At 45.9% G+C, this 10,444-nt stretch overlaps 1 protein-coding gene across 2 annotated transcripts; it reads left to right on the top strand.

The window, feature by feature from the left end:
- Window positions 1-194: 194 nt before the first annotated feature.
- Window positions 195-8,834, top strand: CKB (creatine kinase B). 2 transcript variants are annotated; one of them, XM_029964189.1, is made up of 7 exons: window positions 195-407; window positions 1,536-1,690; window positions 2,586-2,718; window positions 3,637-3,808; window positions 5,278-5,401; window positions 6,112-6,301; window positions 6,884-8,834. In XM_029964189.1, the coding sequence occupies exons 1-7, from the start codon at window positions 215-217 to the stop codon at window positions 7,060-7,062; spliced, it is 1,146 nt and encodes a 381-aa protein (XP_029820049.1). In that variant the 5' UTR covers window positions 195-214; the 3' UTR covers window positions 7,063-8,834. The 2 variants fall into 2 exon arrangements, with proteins under 2 accessions (XP_029820049.1, XP_029820050.1); XM_029964190.1 differs by lacking the exon at window positions 195-407 and adding an exon at window positions 838-1,054 and having other exon boundaries at window positions 6,884-7,249.
- The last annotated feature ends 1,610 nt before the right edge of the window (window positions 8,835-10,444 follow it).

Raw genomic sequence — 10,444 nt, 5'->3', positions numbered from 1 at the left:
AGGCTGGTGGAGGTGAAGAACTTCTGTTTTTTTCCTCCTTCCTGGCGCTTGTGGAAAGCGGTGTAGCAGCAAAGGTGTGAAAGGCGCGGGTGGAACACGAGCCAAGGTGACCTTGCCTGGGTGCCTGGCGTTCCCCCGGGCGGTTCGGAGGCTACCAAGCCCCCTGTGATAGGCTTCCCCTCTTTCTCCCTTAGTGACTACGGTAGGGTCAGCCATGCCCTTCTCAAACAGCCACAACCTCCTGAAGATGAAGTACAAACCTGAGGATGAGTACCCTGACCTGAAAGCTCACAACAATCACATGGCCAAGGTGCTGACCCCGGACCTGTACAAGAAATTGAGAGATAAACAGACCCCCAGTGGATTTACCCTGGATGATTGCATCCAGACTGGGGTTGACAACCCAGGTAATGGGACCGTTAGATCTGCATAATGATCTGTTCTCCCTCCTGACTGGAAGTGCTTCTTGACAACGGCACCCAAAACTCTTGAGCTGCTGAGGGGCAAATCTTGCAAAGCATTGAGAGACTGCGCTAAAGGCATGGCCTTATTAAGAGGCTGTGCTCCTTCAAACCATGTTCCATGCTGTGATCTGACATATCAATTCCCAGACACTTCAATTATGTAACTACTCTGCTAAATACTTTAAATCTGAAGGAAAAAAAAAAACAACACCAAAAACCTCAAACCAAATACATCCTAATTATAATGCAACCAGGGAGGGAGGGGGGGGAATGTTGGCTTACCTGGCTGTCCTGGTCTGTTCTTATTCCAAACTGGTTATGTGATGTTCTCTAGCACTTCTATGAAAAAGGGGGAGCAGATGTGTTTACATGTTAACATTACAGTATTTATTTTTACTCTAGCAATATCAAAATGGCCCAACTAAATAATCAGAGACTGCCTCCTGATGAGGAGTACCCGGACCTGAGCACCCACAACAACCACATGGCCAAAGTTCTAACCCTGGATTTATACACGAAACTGAGAGACAGAGTCACGCCCAGTGGCTTCACCCTGGATGATGTCATTCAGACTGGGGTTGATAATCCTGGTAAAACGCGTTGAGAATATTCCGTGTGAACCAGCTGAAGTAACTGGTGCTTTTGAATATGGTGACTTAAAACTAATCTTGTGGAGGTGGTATTTATGAGCAGACTACAGAAATGTAGCTCTGTAGCAGAAGGAGCAAAAAAGCGAAGCATGCTTGCTTACAGCAAAGCATGATTGTTTAGACATAACTTCTATCCAGTGATCTAAATTAGTTAGTAAAATTAGATGTGCTGTGCAAATTTGTCCTAAACCAAGCTTGACAAAGGAGCATGGTTTAATGACAACAGCTATGGGTTTCCATAGCACTGCATTTGATTAACTGGATGAAGTGCAAAATGTAGGGTCTCTCCAAATGTTTTTATGTAAGAATGAATTTCTAAGTGACTAGACTTGCCACTAAAGAACTTGCCTGGTTAGTGCTGCGCTGGAGTACAGCCAAACGTCACCCAAACTTAGCTCTTCTGACTTTATTACCACTTCAGGCCATCCCTTCATAATGACAGTAGGATGTGTGGCTGGTGATGAAGAATCCTATGACGTGTTTAAGGAGCTCTTTGATCCAGTTATTGAAGACAGGCATGGTGGCTACAAACCAAGCGATCAGCACAAGACCGACCTGAATGCTGATAACCTGCAGGTATAAACTTCTGATCGATTACAGGTTACTGGTCTGAGGACTGTAAAGTTGTTGGCAGCTGCCTAAACTGATTGTTCAGGCTCTGTCCCCTGACTCCCATGGAGCACAGACACATGGGCTATGAGTCTGATGCAGTCAGACTGAAGAGTTTGCTGCTGTAGGGTGTCAGTGGCTGGGTAGAACCAGGCAGCTGGCATGCAGCAGGAGCTTGCCTCAGGTGCTGCTGTGGCACAGGTTGTGCCAAACACCTTTATGTATTTCCATGAACCGTGGGCTGTAGTAGTCAAGCCTAAACAACACTGTCCTAGGAGTCATGGCCTGTCATAAAAATTAAACACTTCCTGCTATCTGATCTTGGATCTTAAATATCAACTGATGGTGTCATACTATCGAATAGATATTATGGCTAGGAGTAAGGATTTCTGCCTGGTTTATGGATTTCAAATGTTACTGTAAACTCTAGGAGTTCCTGATGACATGTTGATGGGCTTGCTGTAGGTCATACTGAAAATAAGAAAGTTTGGAGAACAGTAATGAATAAGTTTTGTTTGCAAGAGTAAACACCTACCTAAAGAAGGTTCTGCATCATGTTGATACTTCTAGTTTGCAGATCTGAAGGGGTAACAGAAGCCCAGATTGTAGTCTGAAATGGACATAAAACTGATGGTCTGGTGGTATCCCTGTCTTTTAGGACTACTTAGTAGCTGTACCCTTGGCCTCTAAACAAGGATTGTGTCACACATACTTGACCTAATGCTGAAGGAAATAGTCCTGCAGTAAGACACGGTCTTACAGACCAAGGTGTCAATACCTCAAGTGTAAGGTGCACGTTCAAATGTATTTAGGGGAGGTATCTTGGTAACAGGGTTGTACTCTCTGATTTCCCAATTTATAGGGAGGTGATGACCTGGATCCCAATTATGTGCTAAGTTCCCGTGTCAGAACTGGGAGAAGCATCCGTGGATTCTGTCTCCCCCCGCACTGTAGTCGAGGAGAGAGGCGGGCTATTGAGAAGCTTTCTGTTGAAGGTAAGTGAGAACTGGGTGCATCAGGGAAATATGTCTGTCCTTTGTGCAAAAGCTGTTCTTTGCAGTTTGAAAATGGAGGCAGTTGGCAAAAGCCACCTCCCGGGAGACTTGGTCTGAACACGAAGCCTTCCCTGGAAAAGGCTCATTGCATTAGCATTGCCTCAGCGTTGCAGTGTGTAGCTGAGAGCAAGAGCACGTGTCAGAGGGAAGTTGGGCTGTGTTAAGTTGACCTTTGCTGATCTCAAAAGCTTCTGTCTGTGTGTGTGGTGAAAGAAGTTGGTTCGTCAGGGCTCAAACCTGAAATGTAACAGGTATGTGGCAACTACAGGGCTTGAGTCATGGGTGTGCAGTATTCTGTGGCTGCTTTTAATTTACTTTCATTAATGCTCAGCTTGTTTAGAGGTGTAGTCTTGCTGCAAATCTGCAGCTGAGTAGAGTAAGTCTTAGTTTTCAGTGAAACTCCTCAGCTGGAAGTTGTTTCTGTTGCCTTCCAATGCCATTAGGTAAAAGAATGATGATATGCTCAAGGTGCATATTCTGGAGGCTGGGAGAGTGGTTGTTCCAAAACCTCTCAAGGGCAGGGTAATAGTCCTTGACTAGAATAATACTGTTTGTTATATTCATGACCTTGGTTCTCCTTGGAAGAAAGCAGTCCACTTGTAAGTTCTGCAGCAGTAAGGATTCTATACCGCATGTAAGGGAACAAAGGCTACTTGTATAAGCCTGGAAGGTGCAGACACATCATCTGATAGTGCCTCAAGTTCTGCAATGCCACAAAGGCATTGCTGTTGCAGATGAAAGCAAGGGAGGAACCAAACGCAGCAGATCAGACATGGCCATACTGTGTGTGTGGTCTGTAAAGTGCTGGGAATGTCTTAACACCTTTGGTCCCATCCTGAAAGTGCCTCTCTCTTTCAGCTCTGGGTAGTCTGGACGGTGATCTCAAGGGAAAGTACTATGCTCTGAGGAACATGACTGATGCAGAGCAGCAGCAGCTGATTGACGACCACTTCTTGTTTGACAAGCCAGTTTCTCCTCTTCTGTTGGCATCTGGGATGGCACGAGACTGGCCTGATGCCAGGGGCATCTGGTGAGTATATCTGGAAGAATGGAGTTGTATGAGATCCCTGCAAAAAAATATTGTAGTTTTGGTGGTGACTGGTACTGTTGGGCTAAACAGCAGCTTCAACTTGTAATACTGAATCTATTGAGAAACTTCTGTGTTGTCCTCTGGGGAAAGTTGCAGCTTAACCAGCAGAATTTGGACAAGTATTATTATGCTGGTAGGAACAAGCCAGCTTGGCTAGCCTGGAACCAGAGGCTGCCCATCCAGCCCAGGTTAGTGAAGCACCAGAGGAAAATTTAATCACCTTATAAAAGTAGATCACTTCTAATGGAGCAGATGTACCACTACATTTAGCTCTTGTCCAGGAGCTGAGAGTAACTTGTGGTACAAACCATAGCAGTGTCTTAGCTCAGAGTTGGTCCTGGATGCATAGTTACTCCCTTGGAGTCTCATGACTTCTGCTTGCAGAAACTCACTGGTGCTGGACTAGTATGACTTTACCTGTACTAGTGATAAGATTTCCCCCTGTCCCCAGAGACTCTGTGACAGGAGTTGACTGATGCAGAGGTATGGAATGGAAGGATTCTGCTTGTTAGATGTAGGTCACCTACATAAAACTCTGCATCTCAGGAGCTTCTGCAGCATAATTAGCTTGCTCCCTTGTAAGTTAAGGGCTAGGTTTTCATCACCAGGAATGCTCCAGTCTTATTACTGCAGCTGTTTCAGTACAACCCAGAGGAGGAAGCACGCGTTGTTTCTGTAGGTCACCTTTAAGATTGCATCATCTACCTGCAGATTGCCAGCACCAGATAGCGCTGTCATCTGAGCATGACTAATCTACAGACTTGAAGTGTAATGTCTTAGTGTTGTCTGCATAAATAACTTTCCTTGGGTACTAGCTAATTTTTGATCCTAATCAAGTTCAGAAATTACCAGCATGATAAATATCATCGGAGAGAGTACTTGCTGTCAGCTGCAAGCTGGGACAAGAGAGTACCATTGTTCAGAGGTTTTTACAGCATCTCTGAAAAGCTCTGATCAAAAATTAATAGTGAAAATAAGATACGAAATGCAATTTAACACCATCTGACAATTCTGATGAAAAAACTCTGTTATACATGGTCAGCATGGTATAGTGATGTCCATAGCACAAGACTGCCTCAGAGTCTGTACTGGTCACCCTTTTGCAGACTGCTGAGCAGATGAAATAGCTTAAATTTGTAAAATGGGGCCTCAAGTGAGCTAGGGGGTTGAGCAGATTTTAGGGGTTGATGCCATGTTATTACTTTGACCTGTTTAGATAAAGGCCAATTCAAACTACCTCTTGAGAAGAGCAGGTCTATACTTAACTGCATAGACAAAAGAAGTAAGATCCATTTATTTGATGAAGCAATTAAGTGAGCCTCTTGAAATAAAAGCTACAGTGATGAGCAATTTAGTGCTCTTCAAAATGAGAGGTGGGAAGACAACGACTTGTTTGCTTTGTCCCCTAGGCACAATGATAACAAGACCTTCCTTGTTTGGATCAATGAGGAGGATCACCTTAGAGTTATTTCCATGCAAAAAGGTGGCAACATGAAGGAAGTATTTCAGCGCTTCTGTACTGGGCTAACAAAGGTAAATCAATATTGCCTGAGCTGGTATGTGGTATGTGGTTCTCTAGTTAGTGCTGAAATGCAAACTTCTTCAAGCCCCCTCCCGAGTCCTGCATGGTTGTGTTTCATAGCCTGGATCTCTGGAAACATCATGATGAGGTCCCGAGCTGTGAGGGCTCCAAAACACCTATATTGGTAAAAAACCTTGCAGCTATGAAATCTAGAATACATTTCTGATATGGTGGCACCCTTATCCAAATGTCTAAAATGTATTTTAAAGAAATTCCATGTAGTTCTCTAAAGCTCTGAGACACCTTGGGTGAGAGGAGAAATTATTTGAATGAGGATGGGCAAAGCTGGACTGAAGTTTTTAGGCTGGATGCTGTTCTCTCCTAGTTTTGATATGAACTTCAGCTTTACCAGCCCTTTTCCTGATCCTAAGAGATGTGTCAGCTTGACATGTACTAAATCAAGCTTTCCAGGAGATAGTGATGTAAGAAGTGTAGCTTTTAAACTTAGCCTGTCTCCCCACTAGGAGCAAGATTAAGGCCTTAAAAGCCCCTTGTTGGTGGCCCTTTTTTCCAAATGGAGAGGGGGCTTATGTGACTGAAATAGCTGTTCCAAGTGTTGTGGCTGTTGCTAGGTGACTGAAGCTGTAAATGAGCACTAATGGATGTCCTACATCCTTCAGGCAGAGAACAATCTCTAAACATCCATTCTTTCTATTTATAGATAGAAACTCTCTTCAAGGCCAAAAACTACGAGTTCATGTGGAATCCACACTTGGGCTACATCCTGACCTGCCCATCCAACCTCGGAACAGGGCTCCGTGCTGGTGTGCACATCAAGCTGCCACACCTTGGGAAAAATGAGAAGTTCGGAGAAGTCCTCAAGAGACTTCGGCTGCAGAAACGAGGCACAGGTGAGAGTTATACACTGATGGCCAGGTCAGTGTGCCCGAAGACACCATCAGAAGCCTGGCTACAGCCAGAGCCATGTCTTGTTCACACTGTCATTGCCTGTCAGACCATCCAGAAGGTTCCTTTGTAAAGCACGTGGAGAGAAAAAATTCTTTAAATCGTTTATTGGAGGAGTTGGGGATGCCAGTGCTCTGCTTACACTGTGCTACATGTGGCTCTCTGGTTATGTCCTGTGTGTCATTCTGAGCACCAGATAAGATGGACCTGGTGGCAGCTGTTCACATTGTAAGCAGGGATGGGAATCCAGATTTACCCACTGGAGCTATCTCCTAGTCAGAAGTTATTTCTGACCGTGGGTTAGCTTGCTCATGGGTCAAAAGAAAAAAGACCTGGCCTAGTGGCAAGGTCTGTGGTTCATGTTGGCAGTCACATGTGGCTTTATCTCTCTGCACGTAGGAGGAGACACCAGTGGCAGCTTGTAGAGAATCATCTTGCTGTGTCCCCACCTCCAGCTGGTGAGGGAAGAAAGGCAGGCTCACCTGCTCTGGCTGTGGTCAGTGTTCTAACTAAATCTCTTGCTGCAGGTGGTGTGGACACAGCTGCTGTTGGAGGAGTGTTTGATGTCTCCAATGCTGATCGTCTTGGCTTCTCTGAGGTGGAGCTGGTGCAGATGGTGGTGGATGGTGTGAAGCTGCTCATTGAAATGGAAAAACGCCTTGAAAAAGGCCAGTCCATTGATGACCTCATGCCAGCTCAGAAATAAAGCACTTTATTCTCATGCTTCCTAACTTATTGGATGAATAATAAAAGGTCACTCCAATTCAAACCCTTGGGGTCAGAGCCCACTTAGTTACACTGTAGAGAAGTCTTCCATCCATCTGTGTTAGAGTTTATTTTTTTGATGGTTGAGATGTTGCTCAAAATGAAATAAACTATTGTTTGGCCTGAGATGTCTTAGATATGTTAACTGAATGTCTTTGAGATTTAAGTGACTTGGGTTTTGTAGTTATGCTAGATGGGCTGGTTTTGTGTGCAAGTACATCTTCCTGGTTGTGCTGCTGCAGACCACCTGAGTTGAAATGTTAAAGCAAAAGTTGAACCTTTAACTTGATTGTAGTTGCTGTAAATTTGAGAACTAGCGTTAAACATGAGTCACTGCAAACATGCCCTACCTCCAAGGCTTTGACTTGTGCATCTGCTCATGCCAACTATAAACTGTTATTATCCTGAGTACAGCAAGCCAGGCTGACTCCTGTGTGGGAGAGGAGACAGGGCTGGGTGCAGAGGGCTGCTGTTCTCCATTGGCTCCTCCTGGGGCTACTAAGCAGTGCTTTGAGATCAGACTTCAGCCCATAGTACTGTTGACCCTGAGCTAGTTTGTATGAAGAAGATTGTCTTCATTCTCAGGCTCTGTAGAGAGGTGGTATAAACAACCAATGGCTCTTCTGAGGCTCAGGAGTGAGGTGAAATCTAAATTAATTAAACCCATGCTTCTCTGTAAGTGATTTCATTTCAGCCAGGGAAGAGATGGGGGCTGGAAGCTGCCAGTTACGGGAAAATACCAGATAATTTGGTTTCTTCAGCTGGCTTTTGATGGCCCATGCACCAGTTGTCCCATGAAATTAAAAATGAGCAGTATAGTCAATTAAAACATGGTAAGTTAGTTTTCTTTTCCAAACTGGGTCTGGCTTGCAAGCTCAGGCTGTTCTCTGGGTGTGTGTTCTTCAGAATGGCTGTAAATGTGTGCTTGCAGCGTGGAAGCATCACATTATTAACCTACAAGAGCAACATTTTCCAGAAGTATTGATAACTATGAGCATCACACCCTTAGAAACAGCAGCTTTGCAGCTCATGCAGATGCACCTGCTCAATAGCTCTACCCACAGCTAAAACCCAGCTTTGATAGAGGGAGCATGATGAAAGGTTGATGCAGAGCTCCACGGCATGTGGCTTTATATAGGTTTGTGTAGATAACTGAAGCTTTCTTTTGTAAAGGCTGTGATATTTCTAAGGCTGTGATTGCAGGCTGTCACTTAGCTGAGGAGATGACTCCAGCTGGGGTAAAGCTAATTTAATTTTGGTGAGAAAAGGCTGAGTGAACATCTCTGATCAGATTTTTTTTCTTTTAATACAGCTTTCTATGTGTTTCAAATTTAACTGGGTGGGGGAGAGGAGATCACATGTAAGAGTTTTGTTCTGTGCTGGGTGTTCCTGTATTTGAGTTAATCAGCACAGGGATTTTTCTGTACGAAGCTTGTGAGAGCAGGGAAGAGAAAATGGTGCAAGAGACAACCGGTTGGTTCTGTATATTCTTTAGATTCCCCCATGCTGTGCTTCATGTCACTGTTCACAGACGCTTGGCAAATAGCTGGTTTTGCTTCTTGTAATCAGAGAGTGTTCATTTAGTGGTGCCTCTCCTCAACACGGCGTCGTTACTGCACTCACAGCAATTACCTAATGGAAGGAGATGCCTGAAAACTTGTCTATTTTTTTCTAGCTATATCAGCTGGACTAATAAAAACATTTCTCTCTCTATGCATCTTGTTTCTCCTATGTTCTTAGCCCTTGGGAGCTGATCCATCTGTCTCCTTTTAGCCCCTGAGTCCCTGCAGTCTGAGACAGCACCAGTAGCTGGCTAAAATATTGTGGTCAAAGCAACAAGCCAGTCTTTAATGCTTGAATCCAACTAGAAAACACTTATTTTAATTGGTTTTCGTTCCCACCCACCACCTTTGCTGTGTTCCCTCCTGTTGCTGCCATGAGGAATGACATGACCATGCTTTTGTTGCAGCTTGTACAAAGCAATTGAAAATATTCCAGAGAAAGAATGTGTTGTGGCAAAAGGCTGGACACAGCGACCTACCCCAGCTGGGACTTGCTAATAACTTCTGATCAAGAGAGAAATGAAACCTTCCACCCCTTTCCCTTAAAAGCTTTGGTTTGGATCTTGGCATTACTTGCCATTGTGCCCTGGGTGCCTGATATGGATTGCATGGAGCAGCCACTCGCTTGTTCCTCGGGCACCCAAAATTGTGCCAGGTAATGCCGTGGGACAGGGGTTCTTGGTCTTAAACCAAGGGGAGGTTATTGGTCACTGCTGTGCTCTGTACAGGGGAACTGCAATTTGCCTTGCTGATGGAGCCACCTGTGTCCCATAGCTTTTGTGAAGGAGCCATCTGGCTCATGCTCCTGTCACATCCTTCAGTGATGGTGTCATTCCTCACCAGGCCTGGGGCAGTGCACAGGCTCCTCCATTGTCCCCAACAGTGCTGGAGGTGTGTGGGTGCAGGCTGGGGGAGGACAGGGGCTGGGAGCCCTTGGGACCATCTCCAGGCTTACCCATGACGTCTCAGCTGGGTTTCTCTCACCCACAGATTGGGGAGCAGCGATAGTCGCTGCCATCCTGCTGCCTTGAGGCAGCCCCTCATCACATTGCCCTCTTGGCTGGCAGGTTGTCTGAGATGCTGCAAGACATGCACCACTTTTATAACATTTCCAAGGGGAATTTCTGTTTGTCACTGTCTTTTCCTTCTGCTTCCCTCAGGGAGCAGCTGCCCAGCCCTGGCTGGTGTGTCATGCCAGCACCAGGCAATGGCTGTGCTGGCAGCAGTCAGTTGGCCAGTCTCCTTCCTGTGGGCATGTGTGGCACAGCAGCATGCTGCCTGCTGGCACCCCAGGGTCCTTGATCAGATCAAGCTGCTTGGGAAACCACTTACCTCTCAAGTTACACTTACTGGCAGCAGACTGCCCATAAATGCTCCTTATCCCACTTCCGTCCTATCTGCTGGAAGATGATTCATGGTCTCTCACCCCCTTGTGGACTCAGCCACAGGAGGGATGGTGGTAAAGCTCAGCACCACAGCACCAGCCCTGGGCACCCTTCCATGGTGTGGGAGGCTCCCAGGCCTCAGCAAAGTGGTTGAGCTCCCTACACGCTCCCTTGTGCCTCTGGCCAAGCAAGGGGACAGAACAGCTGCTTCACGAGCAGGTCCAGGTGCTCCAAGGAGGCTCCTGCTTCTTGAGATGAGGTGACCAAACCATGTGCCTCCTCTCTCACAAAAACAAGGGATGGAGCAAGGTGGTTTTACCTGCTGGATGCCTGGTGAGAGCCCTGCCTGGGGCACAGGAGGCTCCTGCTCGACTCC

This window comes from Manacus vitellinus, unplaced genomic scaffold, assembly GCF_001715985.3.
Source record: "Manacus vitellinus isolate BGI_N305 unplaced genomic scaffold, ASM171598v3 scaffold_6_pilon, whole genome shotgun sequence".
Taxonomy (NCBI): domain Eukaryota; kingdom Metazoa; phylum Chordata; class Aves; order Passeriformes; family Pipridae; genus Manacus; species Manacus vitellinus.
Note: the sequence above shows the minus strand (reverse complement) of the source record. Positions and strands in the feature narration are given on the sequence as shown.